Source organism: Suricata suricatta, chromosome 2 (assembly GCF_006229205.1).
Source record: "Suricata suricatta isolate VVHF042 chromosome 2, meerkat_22Aug2017_6uvM2_HiC, whole genome shotgun sequence".
Lineage (NCBI taxonomy): Eukaryota > Metazoa > Chordata > Mammalia > Carnivora > Herpestidae > Suricata > Suricata suricatta.
This window is the reverse complement of record NC_043701.1, coordinates 161,525,685-161,546,658: the sequence shown is the minus strand read 5'-3', so window position 1 is coordinate 161,546,658 and position 20,974 is coordinate 161,525,685. Positions and strand designations below refer to the sequence as shown.

Below are 20,974 nucleotides of genomic sequence, written 5' to 3'. Positions count from 1 at the left end.
GCCTGAGCGACTGTGATGTGGGTGGGGACAGGCACACACAGGTGTTGGCTAAGGGGCTACGTGACACAGGCAAAGACACCCTCTCCACAGCCCCCAGCTCCCGTCTCCTACTCATGTTGATGGTTAAGTTGAGGCAGCGGTCAGAGCCAGCTTGGCAGGAGGCCCAGCCAAGGGAGGATGGTGCTGGCTGAGGGTGGGGGAGGAAGGAGGGTAAAGCAGATGAGGCATTTGATTAGCACTCGCCAACATCCACCCAGCCTGAATGCCCGGCTCCTAGAGCTCTCCACATACTCCAAGTATCCTCCAGTCCCAGGGCAGAGGGTCTGTGACCCTGGCCTCACAATGCTTTTCCAAGCTCTTTTGGTTTTCCCCATATTCAGTCCTTATTCATACTGTCCCATGCAATCCTCACAAAAATCCTCTGAGGAGGGTACTACTATGAGCCCCATTAACAGATGAGAAAACCGAGGCTCCAGAAGACACTTGGCCCCACCCTAACACATGTCTGTCTGCTCCACAGCGGGAGCCCTTGAAGGCCGTATCCTGTCTAGGGTGGTCTTGCCTGTGCTCCAAGGCAGCTGGAGGACAGTGTGCTGCATCCTGGGCCTGTTCTGAGGGCCTCTCTGTCCTTCCCAGGCCACAGGCTTGCCCAAGTCTGATTCCAGTGGAAAATGCCAGTCTGCTCTGCTCACAGGCTGTGCTGGGGCTAGCCCGGAGAGGAGTCCCCGCGCCACAGACGCACAGGGCCAGGCCCAGGTCAGCTTAGTCCGAGTCTCAGGCCAAGGCCCAGGCCACTGGCCGGCTCCGGATTATGTGTCTTCCAGGACCTTCCATCTGTCACCTAGCCCTCCAGGCCCAGGACCAAATTTATTTCCTTTTAAGAGAGCCAGCGATTTGCTTTTCCCATGTCTCCTCTCCTGCCTTTTTCTTTTTTAATTAGAAATTACTCTCTCAAAGTCCAGAACCTGGAAGGGAGAGGCCACCTGGTCACCAGTCCCAGCCCCAGCTTCCCGGTGGCTCCTGCCACCACCCTCCCTCCTTCCTGGGCCTCACCCAGGTTCCTCAGTGCCCACTGGACTCAGCAGATGGAGGCTGCCCCATCTCCTAATGTCCCATCTGAGGGGGGAGCAGGGGACACAGGGGAGTGTGGCGGGGACTGTCCAAGGTCAGCCCACACTGCTCTGGCACCGGCCAGTTTGTACAGAAACCCCAGCTCCCGGGGCCCAGCAATGACAAAACAAGTCCCTGGGAAGTCTTTCCCTCCTGGGTCTGGTGCCACATCGGCCATGTTACTCCCAAGACCACAGTGCTTGAGCCAGGCAGGCTGAGGGGACAGGAGCCGGGGCACAAAGCAGCTCTGCATGCAAGTAAGGAGCCAGTGTGCCTCCTCGCCACCCCTTCTCCTGCCCGCCTGTCCACCTGTCCCACCAGGGATGTAAACCCCAGGGGTCAGAAGTTCACTCGCCTCCCCAGCAGAGCACGCATTTTGGGGACTGAGGTCAGGCAATGTGGGGGGCTGTCACTTGCACATCCATAGCTTCGGCACAGGCGGGCACAGGTACACACCCTGGACACCTCCAATGCACCCTTGTGAGCACAGGCGCACACACACACACTCATGCACACACATGTGTGCCCACACATCTCTCCACGGAACACAGCACTGACCTCCATGGCCTGCATCCCAGGACTACAAACGGGTCCCCCCCAGCTGTCTAACTATGATTTGCCTCAATTCTAGGAGAGGGGGTATGGAGACCCAGGGCCTCACAGCCCATGTCGGGGCTGCTCAGCACCCCAGAAAGGGAAGACAACAACCAGACTTTGTGGGGAGACTTAGCTGCCTGACCTCTGCCGGCTGAGAAAGCCCACCTCTTCCTGCTTCCTCCAGCCCCCCTTGCCTTCCCCCACCCCAGTGCCAACCACCCAAAGGCGCCCCTTCCCACGCCCCCAGAGCCCACCAAGGAATAAAGAGGCAGGGGATGACCATGCCCTCACCCGGTGTCCCGGGCTCCAGCCTCCCCAGGTGGTCCCCAGGCTGGGAATGGGCAGACCCCCTAGCATCAGCTGGGGCCTTACCGTGGAGAGTGCTCCGGGTTATCTGTCCCCCCATCGCGGGCAGCGGGCAGCACGGCCACCTTCGTTTGGCCGGCTGGCCTTGTCACGGAGCCACCCTAGCCACCAGTTCCCCTCCCCTTGCCCCTCCTCCTCCCCCTGTGGCCAGCAGCCGGCATGGCAGGGCCGAGCCCGCCCCTCCCGTGTCCCCACAAACGCCCTCCCGCACACACGGCTCCTGCCTGTGAGGCCAGTTGCGCGCGCGCGCACACCCACGCACATACACACACGCACTCACCCACACACAAGCACACCCCTCTGGCCCAGCTTGCCGCGTCCACCTCCAGGCTCCCACCCACTCCCGAAGCCTCCCCCACCTCCCTGCACTGGTACAGGCAATGGGATCTGTCATGTTTATTTACATAAGGAGGAGGAGACTGGAGGCTTCCTGAAATAGCCGGGCTCCAGAAAGTACTGGAGATGCCCCAGCCAGAGCAGACACAGACACAGACACACACATGCACACACGTGTACATGCACATATGCTCATTCCCCATCACACACCTCATCACAGACACACACACTCTCACAACCTCCCCACTTGCCCAGGCTTACAGCCATTCATGTGTCATTATGTACCTCCTACGTGCAGACAATGGGCAAAGCAGCGAGGGTTCCACAGTGAGCAAAACACACACTGTCCTATCCTCAAGGGGCTTACAATCAGGCTAGGGGAGCTTAATAACAAACAGCTAACATGGATTCTGTCTTCTTCCAGGCTTGACTGCAAATGCTTTAGGAGTATTAACTCCTTCAGTCCCCACTGGCTGAGTGAAGAGATCAGTATTATTATCAACAGGTACCATTATTATTATTATTATCTTACAGATGAGAACAGTGAGGCAGAGCCAGGTTGCCAGCCCAGAAAGTGGCTGGGATGCAAGCCCAGGGATCCATGCTTTCACCGCCACACCGACTCTCCCTTTAAAGGTAATGTGTGCCCCATACAAACACACACACCAATATATAGCAACCTCACTACCCGTCTGCACCATGTCACATGTACACGCACAAACCTGGCATAAACATTCACCCCTAGGCACGCTTACCTACCCCCTGCCCACCAGACACACTCCCGCACCGTTACAAACACACCTTGCAATGGACCTACCAACACATGCACGCTCCCACAGACGCATGCAGTCTCTAGAGAAATCCTGAGTGTGCAAAACCTGGCACACCACGCTCAGGGGAGACCAAAGGTGCAGATGCAGAGGGCAGGGGGCAGGAGGAGGGAAGGCCCCTCGAGCCTGGGTCTATGAGACAATCTCGCAATCCATCACCCATCGCAGGCTCTCTGCAAGACAAGGGCCTTTCCCAGGCCCTGGCCCAGCCCCCAGACCCTGTTCTCAGGGTCAGGGATCTGGGTTCCCCGGGAAAGATCTGGATGGGGAGGGAAGGCCAGTGGACAGAGACATGGGGGCTGGAGAAAGAGCTATGGGAAAGGCAGGGGCTACCCCATATCACAAGGGAGTCAGAGGCCTGGACACTATGAAGGGCTGTGCTGGGCTCTGAGCCTTCACCTCGAGACCCTGTCGCTGCCACCCTGAGTGGGTCCGGGGGAGGGGCATTCAGGCCTGACCTAGTGTCACCAGCCAGAGGGCTAGGCAGGCCCTGGGTGAAAGTGCCCACAAGCCCAGCCTGCTAACCCTCCTCCCAGACCAGAGGCGTGCCTGAATCTTCTCACTGTAATGAGCCATGATGCCCACTTCCACGCAAGCTGCCCCTTTCTGCAGGTGGATCTTGCTCATGGCTATGCACAGCCACACATACATGCACGCACATGCACGCACATGCTCTGTGGCACACCCACCCAGTTCTCTGGGGGAAGGATGCTAATTTAAAGTCTAACAGAGGGGAAATAACCCAAACTCCTTTCGTGGGATAAATAATCATAATAATAGCAAACGTAGGACTGACTGTGTACCAGGCAGTTCTAAGCACACTACACACATTAACTTGTTCAATCCTCATGACAACCCTAAGGGATAAGTTGCATTTTTATGTCCATTTTACAGATAAAGAAACCAAGGCAAAAAGAGGCTGCTCCGGAGGCCGTTCTTAGAGCAGCAGAGTCAACCCCCCCCCCCCCCCCCACTCTGCCTGCCTTTTAATACACCTTCCTGGGCCCGTCCCCACCAGCCGCTTTCACATGGCGAGCCTAGTCTTCCCACTCCCTGAGCACTGGGAACACCTCTTCTGAAAAGCCTCCCTGGGACCTGAGGTGCAGAGCGAGTCCCCCCTTCTTGGAGCTTGTCTCTCCTCTGACCCCAAGCTATGCCTCTCCCGAGCCCTTGTCTTACTTTGCCCTACACAGAGATGGTCATGCCTAGCTGTGGCCTTGTCTGCTTGCCCTGGGTGCATGAGAACAATTCAACTGGACCAACATTGATGAGCACCTACTATGTGCGACACTAAGCTGAGCATGTAGCCCTGGCCCTTGAGGACTTACAGTCCAGAGGGAAACATATCCACCAAGCAGTCTCACTGAAGAACATATAATCACAATCCTAGAAAAGTGTTCTGAAGGAAAGGAGTAGGGTTCTCAGGGGGAGCTTGGGGCCAGTTTTCCCCAAAAGCAAAGGTGAGGGATAAGCAGGTATGGCCATGTGCTGTGCAGTAGCTTTGAAGGGAGAGAGCTCCAGGGACTCCTGGATGGCTCATGGGTTAAGCGGCTAACCCTGAATTTTGGTTCAGGTCATGATCTCCTAGTCATGAGATCAATTCCCATGTCGGTCTCTGCCCTGAGCATGAAGACTGCTAAGAGTTCTCTCTCCCTCTCCCCCCACCCTCTCAAAATAAGTATTTAAAAAAAGACAGCGAGAGCTCCAGAGAGTAAGCATGACATGTACAAAGGCACTGTGGCGGCAGGAAGCCCCACACATTCTAGAGGCAAGGTTGGTAGAGCAGGCGCAGCAGAAGGAGCTGGAGGAAACCTTCCTGTGGCAAAGCCAAGGTGGTCAAAGGACACACCAGGAGGGCCTTGAAGAGCAGAGTGGAGAATCTGGCCTTTCCTCTGAGAGAAGTAGGGAACCCTTGAGAGGGTTCAGCAGAGAGGCAACAAGACCAGACCCGCATTTCTAAAAGGTCATTCAGCCATCTGGTGTGGAGAATGCCTGGAGGAATAAAAGGTGCCAGGGGGAAAAAGCAGGAGTGTGAGCGTGGTTGGGCTGGACGTGACTCGCCCTCACTCGGCTCCAGCCTAGCGCTGGGCCTGCACAGAGCAAGCGCTCGGGAAAGATCTCAGGAATGGAAGGGAATTCGTGTAATTTTCTGGAAGCAGGACTGGGGGTCAGTAACCAAGCAGGAATGGGGAAAGAGTGAAAGGTCAGCAAACCAAAAGTCCTTCAGGTAAGCAGCGCCCCTGGCTCTGGCCACTGGAGAATGGACTGAGGGGTGCTTGGTGGCCCCTGGGCCTTCACACTACCACTGTCTAAAGGGGTTTCCCAGCAGGCCTTGGCCCTGTTTCCTACAATCCACTTCCCCAATTTAAGTAGGAAGTGGCAACATCCTGTGTCTGAGGGCCCCCCTCACCGCCTCCCGAGAGCAGTGTTCAGGCCTCTACAGTTGAAGCAGCAGCCGGCACTGCACCCCCTCTGTTTCGTTCACTGGGGCATCACATAAAATCTCACCCAGCCAAAGGATTCTGTTTCTACATGGGGCAAGGGAACCACTGACCTACATCACTCATTCAGTCATCAAGCGTCCAGAGAGCGTCAACTCTGAACCCAGCAGTGAGCAAGGCCAACTTCTTCCCTTCAGAAGCCAAGCAGAGCCACGCTGGGATCAAGGAATGGAGTTCCTTGGGCTCTGGCTGAATTATTTCAGCACTCTGGTCTCCAGAAAGGATGTGGAAGGGGACGTGAAGGCATGGAAAGGATGTGAACAGGAACAGAGAATCTATAAGCAAATCCACAGGAGAAGCTATAAACGCTACTGTTTATTGAACACTTACTGCATGCCAGGCACGATGATAAGTATTTCACATATATAATCCCACCAAATCCCCACAACATCCCTGTAGGAGTAGATTCCTGCCCGTCTTGCAGGCAATTAAACTGAGGTTCAGAGAGGCTACAACTGAAGGCAAGACCAGCTGGGGCTCAAACCCAGATCTGCCTGCATCAAAACTCATGCGCTATCCAGGAAAGGCCAAAGGGCAGAGGCTCTTCTTGCTTGGGAAAGAGGAGACAAGGGAACAGTGCGCCTTCTCCTTAAGGAATCAGAGGGATTCTATTTGGAGGCAGAGCCTAGGACTTTTCCAATGGATAGAGAGGTGTACCCCAGGATGGAGCTTAAATGAAGATGGGGAGACTGCAGACTAGAGGATGACTGGACTTCCGATCTGTTAGCAGGACAGCCCATCCCGGAAATCTGGCAGAAAGTAGACCTGACCATGACCTGCATGGGGCTGCAATGCCTCAGAGCCCAGAGGCAGAAGGCAGGGCTGGATGTGGCCGGGGGAGCAATTTGGTGCAGTAGAAACCCTGCCAATCTTCAGAAAGAACCCCCACCCTTTCCGGCTAGCCCCCTGCCACATCTGCTCTCTGGCCGCAGGGAACTTCTGCCCCCTTTGCTCTCTGAACCCACCCAGCTGGGGAGAGCCCCCTCCCTGCTTTCTGATTCCTTTCTGCCAGCTCCTCTTCCCCCTTGGGTGCCGTCTTCGTCTCCATGGTGGGCTACACGGCCCACCTCCCTCCCCACCAAGTCCTTCCTCATCCATGTTCTCCAAGGCCTAGCACCCACATCCCCCGCTAAACCTGCCCTCTCAGAACGTAAAAGTCTAGGGCAGACCTAGCAAGTGAAGAACAAAACACGGAACAAGTTCACTGAACAACAGAAACCACAAGAATCGCACATTCCAAGATCCCTGAAGGGAAGGAGCCTCAAGAAAGCTCTGGGTCCAGCGTCACTGCCTTCAAGAAAACCATGAAGTAACGTGCTCATTTTATAGGTGTAGCAAATGAGGCCTAGGGAGCTGTGGACTTCCCAGTGGTCACACGATGGATAGAGAATAAGGAGGACTTAAACTGAGGTGTCGTGTCTTCTGGTGCTTAACATGACATTGACATTCGGGTGAGGGCATCCAGCGGCATGCAAGACAAAACTGGACAAAGAGGGGGGGTAACTTCTCTTTATGAAGTGCGGGCAGACGGGACTTCCACCTGCAGAGGTCCATAAAGAGAGGTTAGAAAGGGGACATGGCCCTGCGGGAGAGGAGCTGGGAGGCAGTTCCTGGTTGCCATAGTATCTTTTTCATCAAGAACAAGGGATAATTTGATTGAGCTGATGAGTCACCTGGCATTTGAGCCTTAAGGCCAACCTGCCAGGGCCATCCTTCCTACCCTATTAGACTGGGCCTGGTGCCGGAGAATGGGGAGCAGGGAACCCCAGCCTAGAGCTTCCTCCCATGCCCAGACCCAGGACAAGAGTGCAAGAGACAGCAATGTGCATGGAGATGAGGAGAAAGACACACAGAGACACAGAGAGCATGAGCTGTGTGCTGCAGAGAAACAAGAGCCAGGGAATCTATAGGACGTCCTCTGGGGCTGGGACAGGTGCCCCAGCAGTGACAGCTGCCAGCCGCCCAGGATGATGGGAACACAACAGGTGCAGAGGCGGGGGTGGAAACTGAAAGAGAATCTGAGAAAACAGCCTGGAGTTGGCCGCCCCTCCCAGACCCTGGGCCCAATGCCAAGCAGCCCTTTCTCAGGTCCTCCAGGACACAAACACACCTATGCCTGCTACCCAGGGCCAGCCTGGACCAGACGGAGGGTTCACTGTCCATGCCAGGCACAACAAGGAAGAAACCAGGTTTCAAATCCCAGGACAAAGTGTGCCAGATGGAGCCCACACCCACAGAGACCCTACCGGGAAGCAAACATTTGCCTATGATAAGATTTATGTCAGGGCACCTGGGTGGCTCAGTCATTTGGGCATCCGACTTCAGCTCAGGTTATGATCTCACAGCTTGAGGATTTAAGCCCCACATTGGGCTCTGTGCTGATGGCTCAGAGCCTGGAGCCTGCTTCACATTCTGTGTCTCCCTCTCTCTCTGCCCCTCCCCCACTCATGCTCTGTTTCTATCTCAATAATAAATAAACATTTTTAAAAATTTTAAGAAAAATAAAGATTTATGTCACTGGTCAGGGAGGGTGAATGGATGTGCCCACCAGCCCTAGCGCACGACGGGAGCTCCGATCTGTGGTCAGACAAACAAGCTCTACCACCGTGTGACCGGGCAAGCTCCCGAGCTTCTCTGAGGCTCTGTGCTTAGCTCAACAAGTAATAGTAACCATTGCTGTTGATGATGTTGTTCAGAGACCCAGAGAGCTCAGGAATCCAGGTAGTACGTAGAGGGTCTAAGGTTGCTGCCCGGGCCTCAGAAAGGAGAGAGGTTGGATGCAGGATACGAATACAGCACAGCAGGTATGTTACACCAAGGAAAAGAAAGGGAGCAGTACTTTCATATGTAACGACCATCTACACCATCATGTGAGCACCATTTCTCAGCACCGCTCACCGTCCACCACTCGTTGATGCTTTATGTGTGTTAGTGCACGCGTGCCTGAAATGTAAATGCCATTTCAGAGTGCCGAGAAACAGCAGGTCCTTCTAAGTAAGCAGATTAAACATCATCCCTCATCACCTGGTGAGGACTCTGCTTCTGTTCAAGGGTAGAACGAATTTTAAACTTGAAGCCACTCCTTGTCCCAGGGATCAATCACAAGTGATAAATTACCAGGGCCTGAATTCATAAGGTGCACCCTAACTCCTAACCTTGCGGAGGAGGGTGAGGAAGGGCAGACAATGAAACGTTTATGGGGGAGGTGAGGCAGAGAGATGAAGCCCAACGTGATGCAGGAGACAGGACACATGTGCTGGAGCAAGACATGAGCTTCATCCATCCGAGATGCGTAAACATACCCGACTGATCCCGCCGCGCCTGTCCGGATTATGAGAAAAGCTGGCAGCTGATAGCAGGAGGTTAAATCCTTCCTCTGCAGGCAGAGGCCACCCTCCCCCACCCTCCCCCACCCTTCCCCACCCTTCCCCACCCTTCCCCACCCACACTCTCTCTCACTCACACACACACCCCACCCCCAGCCAGATGAAACCATCCCCGAGCTGGGAGAGCCCCCGGTGCCTCCTTCAGCCCACCCTCCTGCCTCTGAGGAGGCTGCTCTCAAGCTCTCTTCTGCCTCCTGCCCCTCCCAGGCCCAGCTTACTGAGGAAAGGCATAGCCCAGGACCAGCTGGCTCAGCCCCCACTTCTTCTCCTGTGCCCTGGCCCTGCCCCCTGCTGGGGCCACCCACTCCAACAGTCAGACACGGGGCATGAGTGGGGACAGGGGTGTGATGGTGTGGGACCCCCAGGGGCCAAGCCCTGCAGGCAGGGCCACAGGCAGCCAGGTCCCAATGATCCGACAACACGAAATGCTACTCACAGCCACCATTTAAGAGTGTCTACACTAGGTAGCTTCACAGATGGTGGTAAAGAGCAGGTTCTGGGGCACCTGGGAGGCTCAGTCAGTTAAGTTAAGCAGCCAACACTTGATTTTAGTTCAGGTCGTGATCTCACAATTGTGAGATTGATCCCCAATCAGGCTCTGCAACTGAGCATGGAGCCTGCTTGGGATTCTCACTCTCCCTCGGTCTGCCTCTCCCCAGCTCACTCTCTGAATGAATGAATGAATGAATGAACACACAGATCAACATTTAAATAAGCATTTTTAGGGGCATCTGGGTGGCTCAGTCAGTGAAGCATCGGCTCTTGATTTCAGCTCAGGCCATGATCTCGCAGTTCATGAGATCGAGCCCCACATAGGGCTCTGCACTGGTAGCATGGAGACTTCTTAGGATTTCCTCTCTCCCTCTCTCTCTGCCCCCCCACTCTATCTAAACAAATAAACAAACTTCAAGAAATAAATAAACATTAAAAATTTTGTTTCTTTTTTTTTTTAAAGATTTTCTTTTTTTTTTTTAATGTTTTATTTATTTTTGATACAGAGAGAGACAGAGCATGAGAGGGAGAGGGGCAGAGAGAGAAGGAGACACAGAACCGGAAGCAGGCTCCAGGCTCTGAGCTAGCGGTCAGCACAGAGCCTGACGCGGGGCTTGAACCCACGAACGTGAGATCTGACCTGAGCCGAAGTCGGAGGCTCAACCGACTGAGCCACCCAGGCGCCCCCCAAAAAATTTTTTTCTTAAAAAGAGCAAGCTCTAGAGTCAGACTGCCTGGGTTCAAAACCCGGTTCTAACACCTACTCTTCTGAAAATAGGGTTGATGATAATACTGCCTGCCTCATAGGGCTACCGGGGGAGTGGGCAGGAGGATGAGTTCACATGTGTAGTGTGCTCGGAGCAGTGTGGGCGGCAGGGCTCACCTGACAGAGGAGAAACTGGGGCACAGAGTGTGGACACGGCAGAGCTGGCGTTTGCCCTCGGGTCAGCTGGCCTCCAGGGCCTGCCCTCGTAAGCGCTGCACAGTGTACCTCTGGGGAGGGTGGGCAGTGGGTCATGGCCAAGCAAACGATAATGGGTACAGCCCTGGTGAGGACCGGGCTCGTGACCAGACAGGGTCCAGACCACACCAGGGGAACCAGGATCTGGGAAGCCATTCAGCAGAACAGAGAAGCTGGGCTGAGTCTCAGGAGCTGTCAGAGGGCGGGTGGGGCCCGAGGCCTCAGAGTCCCAGACCAGGAGAGAGGCCTCCACCAGACACGCTTTACCAGCTGCCCAGGGGCCTCGCCCCTCAGAGCTCCTCAGTCCCACCCACCGTGACCTCTGACCTGACCCCCCTAAAGAACTCATACCCCTTTAGCAGGGGTCCCAGTGCCTCTTTCTGCTACAAAACTTAGGAAGGAATTAAGACAAACGGTTAAGACAAATCAATTAAGAAAATTATATCTGGGAGCTCCTGGGTGGTTCAACCAGTTAAGCCTCTGACCTCAGCTCAGGTCATGGTCTTGCGGTTTATGAGTTCAAGCCTTACATCAGGCTCTGTGCTGACAGCTTGGAGCCTGGAGCCTACTTCAGGTTCTGTGTCTCCCTCTCTCTCTCTGCGCCTCTCCTGCTCATGCTCTCGCTTTCTCTCTCTCCAAAAGAAATAAATATTAAAAAACAGAAAAGAAAAGAAAATTACATCTGCTGCCAGCATCTTGAAACACCGGCTGAGGGCCCACAGGAGGAAACGGCAGGCAGCCCTGGAACGCCGAGCCCTGGGTGGGGAAATGGAGGCCCAGGCAGGTTAGCTGCCGTATCCCAGGCATGCAGCTAACATGCAACAAGGTAGGGATTTGCGTGCACAGTCACCAGACACCAGCGTCCGAGCGCTGGCCTTTCTGCCGTGTGGCCTCTTGGAATAATGACCCAGCTAATAAAAGTTACAAAACACTTTCCCCAAAATCTTACTGGATTTGCAAAAGCATTTGGTTCTGCAGGGCAAATGCTCATCCCTTCTTAACAGATGAGAAAAACAGGCTCAAGGAGATAGAAATGAATTGCCAAAGCCAGAAAGCACCAGAGCCGCCCAGAAGCCAGATCTCTGACTCAGGAGTCCAGGCTCCAGGACTCGGCCTACTACGCAGTGCCTCCCTGAGAAAAGCCCCTCCTTCAATGAAATGAGCACAGCATCAGTCAGAGGGTCCCAGGGTGGGTGCAGGCACCAATGTAAATATTGCTCATCCCAATGTTAGCCGCCTCTGGGTGGTGTTCCCACAGTCATTTGCCCTGCCCTGTGTGGGTCCATGCTGTACATCTAAGCATCCACCCACAGACCCCAGCCCCACCAGGCTCTGTGCCCACTCCCATATGGGGCTGGGGTTTCAGAGCGGGCTCTGAGTTCTGGGAGCCAGAGCTTTATACCATACACATGTCCAAAGGGGAAGTGCAGATTAATTCAAGAAGGCATCGGGTCTCTCAGGCCCTGAGACACAAATGTTCTGAAGAGAGAAAGGAAATGGCAGGTGCTTTTCAGGAGGCTCAGCTTGGCTCTGAAACAGGAATTCCTGTTCTCACAGAGCAAACATGAGTGACAAAGCTGAGGTCCATCCAGTCACTGACCTAGGCCAGCTCTGTGCCCACCCCCCAGGGTGGTGGCCTGGAGCACGGCAGACACTGGCCATGCCAGCCGCAGAGAGGAGGGCAGCACCCCCAGGCACTCGTGAACTTGGGGGTGCTAAAGTCAAGAGAAACTGATGGCTTTCCAGCCTGCTGAGCCTGGGCAGGAATTCTACCACCTGCAAGGGCACCTGCAGCCCGAAGCCCAGACTGAGCCTCTGATGCCAACCCGACAGCCTCCTATCACATCAGCAAGAAGTCCCACAAACAGGGCTCTTAGTCCCTAAAGGCCTGGGGACCAGGACAGTGTGGCTGGCTCAGTGCTGGCAGCCCTCCCCTCCGGAACCAGAGGTCAGGTGTGGCTGGACCAGAGGCAGCTATGGGGACTCTGGTCTTCCTGACTAAAGATCACCACAAGAAGGGCAGAAATGACCGCAGGAGGACGGCAGTGACAGGAAACCCAATATCCTCCCTGCAGCTGCCCCGTCTCCCAATCTGCACGTTCGTCCTTTGCTCCCACCTTCCTTTCCTCTCTCTCCAGTATCTCAGCCTCCTCCCTCAAGGTGCCATACCCTTTGGGGTTTACTTCCTCCCACAGCTGCTGGAGCCGAGGAGCAGGCAGGCCAGCAGAGACCCCAGCAATGCACAAGATGACCTCTCCAGCACCATACTGTAGAGGAAAAAGCTTTCCCTGGGAGTCAGGTAAAACTTCCCAAGGCTCAGGAAGGTCTGCAAAGGCCTGCTTGCGGCTGGAGAGACTGAGGGAGGATGGCCCCTTTCAATGTCTATAGAGGTTCCTCCCTCCTGCCAGGGCTCAGGGCTCCAGGAGGTGGGTTAATGCAGCTCCTGTGTTGGGCCCCACTGCTGGACAAATGGGAGCAGGGTTCTCTCTCCCCAGGGCGCCCCTCCCTTCTCTAAAACAATGTCCCAGGCCCACCTTCTACCCTGCTTAGCCAAACCCACTGTTTCTGCCCAGAGGGGAGCTCCTTGTTCTCAGGGCCAAAATAGGGACAAGACCATATTAGCCTTTGTTGGGGGGGGTGGTGGTGTCTATTCACACTAGTCATGCTGCCACCTCCATAATTTGCTCTATGACCTTGGGCAAGTCAATCTCCATTCTGGGCCAGGGCTCTCACATCTGTAAAATGGAAACACTGGACACAAGCATCTTTAGCTCCAAACTAGGATTTCCCTGAATCAGAGCTATGGGAGGGAATCTTTGGGGGAAGGCAATTAAGAAATCCTGCACTGTCTGCAGTAGCCCCTCCTTCTCCACCACTTTCCACCAAGGTCTGGTAGAGAGCCAAGGATGAGCCAGGATGCTCTCTGCTGGGTACTCCGCTGCTCACTGCTTCTCGGTCCTCCTCCTGACCCCACCATGTGTACATCTCCAAGGTTCTGTGGCCTGGTTAACCCCTAGAGTCCTATTAGCCAGGCCAGAAGTCTGGTACCATCCTGGATTCCTCCATCTGAACAGTCACTGTGTCCTATAATCCATCCCACATTTCAGGCCACCAGCATCATCCCCATCTGACAATTCTTCCTACAGCCTTTGACCTCCCATCCCTCTTCCTCAGGGATGCCAGGTTGACCCTTCTGCCTGACTAATCCAATTGGGTCACTGCCCAGCTAAGAGCCCACGGTATGTAAACTTGACCCACCCTCAAGGTCCTCTGGGAACTGGCCCCAGCCCACGTGTCTGGCCTTACGTCCTGTGACGTCCCCCCCAGACCAAGTATCTACACTCTATGCAAAGAAGCACATATATAGTAGAACATGGCTGCACCTCACATGCCCATGGCTCTTTGAACACTGTTCCCCTACCTGGAAAGCCCCTTATCACACTAGGCACTCAGAAACTCCTATCTCACCTTCATCTCTTAGCTCAGAGGGCCCTTTCCCCTGAGATGGTCCCAACGCCCCAGGGCAGACAGGACCTTCCTTCCCTAAGGCTTGTCCAGCCCTTGGAGCAGCCCCAGCCCTGCAGTGATGGGAAGGGTCTCCTTCTCATACTTGGAGCAACCCAACGGCAGACCTTTCAGCTCTAGATCCCCACCACCTAACATGGCGGGCACTGGGTAGCACTCAAAGTATTTTATGAAAGAAGAAAGAAAAGGAGAGGAAGAGCAGGAGGGAGGAAGGAAGGCCAGGGCTGCTGGGGGGTGGCCTTTACTTCACCCTATCTGCCCCTTATCTAAGCTCCAGAGAACAGCTTTAAGATTACCCTCCCAGCCATGATGCCCCAGGTCCCTGTGGACACAGTGGGACCTGAGAGGAAGGGACTGCCTGGCCTAAGATCTGCCAGCCCCAGAGCTGGCCCTCCCTGCCCCCTCTGTACTAGTGGCAGCACCAGGCGGTGCTCACTCAGACAGAAAGAGCCAAGAAGCCAAGCAGCCAGGTGTGTCCTGGAACACTGAGGAACCGGAGCCTTATCTGACCATCTTTGCTGGATGCAGCCGGGGAGCGGCCCCCGGCCCCCAGCTGCCCGCTGCAGGTCTGCGAGGAGGAGATGCTGGAAGCCATGTGCCTGGCTGTCTCCCAGCCAGTCCCGGATTCTGGCAGCAGGGGGATGAGCCCCTCCAACCCATTTGCATAAACCATTTATAGCAGCGCATTCAAACCCACGCCTTCCAAGAAGAAAAAAGCCCACTGCATTTGCCTCTGGCTTCCTGGTCTGTTGTTTTTTTCCTTCTCTTTCATTTTTTATTTTAATGGCAGGAAGCTGTGCTCAGGGGAAATCGCTACCCGGTTCCTGGCAGCACAGAAGCTAAATTTTCCCTCCAAACTGATGGAGCACGATGAGCAACCATCCTTCAGGTGTCAGTGACTTAGAATTTGCAAAGTCTATGAGCATCCATGAGCTCATTCAATCTTCCCAGTAGCAGCAGGAGGCAGCTTTGGCCAGCCCCCACTCTACAAATGAAGAAACAAGCTCAAAGAAGTTGTGACTTGTGCGAGCCACACAAAAGTAGCTAAGTGACTGTAAAGAACATTGTGGCTGCCTCCCCCGGCATTTGGCATTTGTTCTACTCCAGATTGACAGTTCCCCACCCTGGCTGCACATGAGCGTCACCTAGGGAAGTTACCAAATTACTGAGGCTCAGCTCCCACTCCAGACCAATTAATACAGAAACTCTGAAGACAGGGCCCAGGCATGGATGTTTCGAAAAGCTCTCCAGGTGGTTTCTAATGGCAGCCAGGGTTGCAATCCGCTGGTATAAACTGATCCCATTCCCTCTGCCAGTGATCGGGTCAAGAACGGCCATGTGGCCCACTTTTGGCCACTGAAGCTTAGTGGAAAATCTGACAGACTCCCCTGAGAAAGAAGCACAAGACAGTGTTCTTCTTCCTCTAGATACTGTTGTATCTGGTTGTGATTCCTGGGGCCTCCATGGCCATGTCACTACCAGTCCAGAAGGAAGCCAACCCATGGATGGCAGAGCACAGAGATGGCAAATACCTCATCCTTGTCTACGCCCTTGCCCACCAACCCTGACATCCACCTACCCCTAGACTTCCTATGATCTGGGATAGTATGGCTCCTCACTATTTAAGCCAACCCAGATCAGCACTGTTTACTTGCAAAGACAGCCCTAAGAGAGCACTCGCCCTCCTCATCCTCTACCCCCGTCCAACCCCCTTAGATCTTCCAGCACAGGAAGCGCACTTGACCCAGGGCCCCAGCTCTGCAACTCTGAAATCCATCCCAGCGTTTGCTCCAAGGCCAGACTTCCCACTGCTGCTCCCAACCAATGACTGAGTGGGACAGCAGTAGAAGTCCTCTGACCAGCTACTGCTACTTGGGTTTAGGACTCCCCAAGGGTCTTGCAGAACTTTCCTTAGAAATGCACTGCAGTCTAAAATACTTCCACCAAGCTTTCTTCCTTACCTTTTTTTTACTCAGGGACACACTTGCACTGAGGTCTGATGACTCATCCAGATTCTCCCCACTTCTTCCCTATTTCTTCTCACACAGGTATTTCCTCAGATAATCTTTAAAATAATTTTTGCACGTTTAATCCTCTCCTGATGTCTGCTTAACTATTTAATACATGACCCGCCTAAAACTTGACCTTCACCACTTCATGCCTGGATCACCATGAAAGCCTCCTAAATGGCCTACCCACCTTTGAGTCCCCTCTGCCCCATCCCCAACTCTTCCTACACAAACCATGCTACTTCCCTACTCAAGAACCTTCACTTAGTTCTTACACCATCAAGTTTATTTTCCCCAGCCTTTCTTTACAAGTACTGCTGTCATTGACCTGACCAGGCCAACCCTGGTTTAAGACTACATCTCTGTTGCTTCATTTACATCCCTGGAGAGTTACCCCATAAGAGACAATGCTGGCTATTTGCAGGGCAGAAATGATTGGCATGGCCCACGCCCAATGAACACTGAAACTACCCTAAATCTGATCCTAACTCCAACCATTTCCACAGATCTCCTCAGTGACAAAGCTTCCCTCAATGGAATATTTACCAAGAGAAATACATTTTACATACAAACAACCCTCCACCAGTAAGAAGTGAATCTTCTCAAAGATTGTTTCATTAATGAAAATTATTCACACAACATGGGGTGCCTGGGATGGCTCAGTCAGCTGAGCAACTAACTTCGGCTCAGTTCACAACCTCGTGGTTCACGGGTTGGGGCCCCATGTCAGGCTCTGTACTGACAGCGTGCTCAGAGCCTGGAGCTTGCTTTGGATTCTGTGTCCCCTTCTCTCTGCCCCTACCCCGTTCATGCTCTGTCTCTCTCTCTCTCTTAATAATAAGTAAACATAAAAAAAATTTTTTTAATTATTCACACAACAATATGAAAAGGAGGGCAATAAAGGTGAAGATGGCTGTAATGATGGAGGAAACAGTAGTAGTGATAAAGGTAAGCATGAAAACCAGAAAAGCATGAACAAAAAATATTCTAACAGTATGATCTCAATGACATAAACATATATGCAGTAGAACTAACTTCCTCCAATCCACTGCTTTATTAGCCAAATTCCTTTAAGAATTGCACTTGCTTGCTAGTTACAAAAACCAGAAATGACATGGATTTTTTAAACATGTAAGATGTTTTCTCTCACATATAAAAAGTCTGTAAGTAGACAGTCTAAGCCCAGTGTGTCAGTTCTGTAGTCATGTGGTACCTAGGCTTCTTTTATCTTTCTACCTCCCATTCCACATGGCACTTCAAGTTTACTTCATGATTCATGATAGCTGCTGAAGGTCCAGCCACCTTGTCCACATTCCACACAGAAAGGAGGAGGTTCATAGGAAACCAAAATCAAAGGACCTACACCAGCCATCTGCCCCTCTTTAAAAGAGCCTTATTCAAAGTTCACTCAACAATTTAAATTTATACTCACTGACCAGAATGTAATCACATGGCTATCCCATGCTGCAAGGGAAGCTGGGATATATAGTCTTTTCATTGGACACATTGCCATCTCAAATAAAAACAGGGTCCCCAGCCATGATGATGAGCTCCATTCTCTGGAAAACATTATGAGTGATGCCCATAGTACATACCATATTCAAAACTGGTGGGGGTCTTTCCTAATGTCCCTGTATGCCCTTCTTCTCCCTCCAACTGAACTGTATGCTCAATAAGAGAAGTTGTGTTGTTCCTGACTTTATGACAGGTTGGTATGCCAGGAAACTATGTAATTTATTTAAATATACATAAAAAGTATCAAAAGTCTCTTTTAAGAGAATGAAAAAACAAGTCACAGACCAAAGGAAAAGGACCACAGAGTACATACCTAACAGAGAACCCAAAATACATAAAGAAGTCTCAAAACCCTAAAATAAGATAAGAAAACAAACAACCCAATATGAAATAATGGGCCAATGAGAAAATAGGAAATCATGCTGTGTTTATGCTAAATTGGATGAATCTTGAGAGCATTATGCTAAGTGAAATAAGACCAAAAAAAATAAAAAGTACTGTATATTACTTACATGTGGATTCTAAAATAGTTAACTCAAAGAAACAGAGAGTAGAGTAGTGATTACCAGGGAGGAGGGGCAATGGGGAGATATTGGCCAAAGAGTACAAACTTCCATTTATAAGATTAACAAGTTTGGGGATCTAATGTATAGCATGGTGCTTATAGCTAATAATACTGTATTATATACCTGAATGTTGCTAAGAGAATAAATCTTAAATGTTCTCACCACAAAAAAAGAAATGGTAACTATTGATGGAGTAGAGGTGTGAGCGAAAGCTAGTGATCATTTTATAATATACAAATTATGAAATCAACACACTGTACACCTTAAACTTACACAATGTTATGTGTCAATTATATTTCAATAAAGCTGAGGAAAAATTTCAGCAGGCAAAGTAGATATACAGGGAGCAAATAAACACATGAAAAAAGAAATGTTCAAAATCATTCATCATTAGATGACATGCCAATTAAAACCCTGATGAGATACCACCATACACCTATTAGAATGGCCAAAATTAAAATGAATGGCCATATCAAGTGCTGATGAGAATGTGGAGAAATAGGAAGCTTCATACTCTGCTGGTGAAAATATAAATGGTACGACTATTTTTTTTGTCAGTTTCTTTTATTTTAAAACACACCTACCATGTGAATCCAGCCATTCCACTTCTAAATTTTTTTACATTGATTTATTTTTGAGAGACAGAGAGACACAGAGTAACAGGGGAGGGACAGAGAGAGAGAGAGATAGACACAGAATCCGAAGAAGGTTCCAGGCTCTAGGCTAGCTATCAGCACAGAGCCCGACACGGGGCTCAAACCCACGAACCGTGAGATCATGACCTGAGCCGAAGTTGGACGCTCAACCGACTGAGCCATCCAGGCGCCCTACCATTCCACTTCAAGATATTTAGAGAAAAGGAAATGCATGTTCACAAACAGATTTATATATAAATGTTCTTAACTTCATTTTTAATAAAGTTGAAAACAACCCAAATGTTCATCAACAGGTGAATAAAGAAATTGTACATCCATATCATGGAATACCACTGAGAAAAAAAAAAAAAAAGAATTGTTAATACATACCACAATATGAATGAATCTCAAAATAAGGGAAAATAAGGGAAAATGAGTAGAAGCAGCCAGAGGACAGGAGTGTACAGGCTGTATGATTCCATCTATACAGAACTCTTTGAAAAGGTGAACTAAGCTACCGTGATGGAGCAGATGAGTGGTTACTTCAGTACAGGGAGGGGCAGAAGGAGCAGGAGAGCGCGGTCACAAAAGGCACAAGGGAAGTTTTGAGGGTGGTGGAAGCGTTCATTAACAGGATGGTGCTGATGGCTTCAGATATATATGTCAGACAAAAACATATCAAAATTGTACGTTATAAATATGTGCAGTATATTGCATGTCAATTATACTTCAATAACGCTATTTTTAAAAATCATTAAATATGAGTATGAGAGGAGGGGATTAAGAAAGAAAATTACAGGTTTTTTGGTAAAAACCAAGTTGAATCAATTCCTCAAAAAATTAAAAAATAGAATTACCATCTGGTCCAACAATCCCATTTCCAGGTCCACACCCAAAAGAATTGAAAGCAATGTTTGAAATAGATACTTGTGCTCCTAGGTTCACAGCTGCATTATTTACAATAGCTGAAAGATAGAAACAATGTTAAGTGTCCATCCACAGATGAATGGATGAACAAAATGTGATATATAGATACACACAAAATGGAATATTATTCAGCCTTAAATAAGGAAATTCTGTTTTGTGCTACAACATGGATGAACCTTGAGGACATTATGTTAAATGATATAAGCCAGCTGTGAAAGGACAAATACTATAGGATTCCACTTAAAAATTATTTTAATGTTTATTTATTTTTGAGAGAGAGAAAGACAGAGCACGAATGGGTGGGGGGCAGAGAGAGGGGAAGACACAGAGTCTCAGGCTCCAGGCTCTGAGCTGTCAGCACAGAGCCCCACATGGGGTTTGAACTCACAAACCCTGAGATCGTGACCTGAGCCAAAGTTAGCTACTCAGCAGACTGAGCCACCCAGCTGCTCCTATAGGATTCCACTTATATGAGGTACCTAGAGCAGTCAAATTCATAGAGGCAGGGGAAAAAAAGTGGTGGTGCCAGTGGCTGGAGGCAGGGGGAATGAGGAGGTATTGTTCAACGAGTACAGAGTTTCAGTTTGGGAAAATGAAGAAAATGCTGGCAATGGACGGTGGTGATGGTTACAAAACTATGTGAATGTACTCAATGCCTATATATTATACACCTAAAAATGGTTAACAAAACAAAGCAAGTTGAATGCTTTGAAAGGGTACATTAAAAGCTAGTCCCCCCCCAAAAAAATGCTGTCAAATCATATGCAGGCAAGATAACTGCATAATACTACCCAAAAAAGAAAGTAAGAAAATAATCCCATTGACAATGACATCATAAAGAACAAAATACTTCAGAATTTAACCAAGGAAATGAAAGATCAGTACAGTGAAAACTATAAAATACTGATGAGTGAAACTGAAGACACACAAAAATGGAAAGATATCTCATGTTAATGGATTGGAAGAATTAATACTGTTAAGGTGTCCATACTACCCAAAGTAATCAATATACAGATTCAGTGCAATCTGGTGCTGGGATAAAAACAGACATAGAGACCAATGGAACAGAAAAGAGAGCCCCCAAATAAATCCAAGCATTTATAGTCAACTGATCTTTGACAAGAGTACCAAGGACACACAATGGGGAAAGGAGAGTCTCTTCAGTAAGTGGTATTGAGAAAACTGGATGTCTACATGCAGAATTAGGAAGCTGGACCA

General features: G+C 50.8%; 1 protein-coding gene across 2 annotated transcripts in view; it reads right to left on the bottom strand.

Moving 5' to 3' along the window:
* Positions 1-20,974, bottom strand: part of NEURL1 (neuralized E3 ubiquitin protein ligase 1) — an 84,208-nt gene that overhangs the window by 30,498 nt on the left and 32,736 nt on the right. Inside the window, exon 1 of one of the 2 annotated variants that reach the window (XM_029932520.1) lies at positions 2,080-2,183. The exons of the other annotated variant lie outside the window; for it this stretch is intronic. Coding sequence (XP_029788380.1) covers positions 2,080-2,113 — 34 coding nt within the window. The 5' untranslated portion in view covers positions 2,114-2,183. Of the gene's footprint in view, positions 1-2,079; positions 2,184-20,974 lie in introns of those variants that run through there. 2 annotated transcript variants of the gene reach the window in all.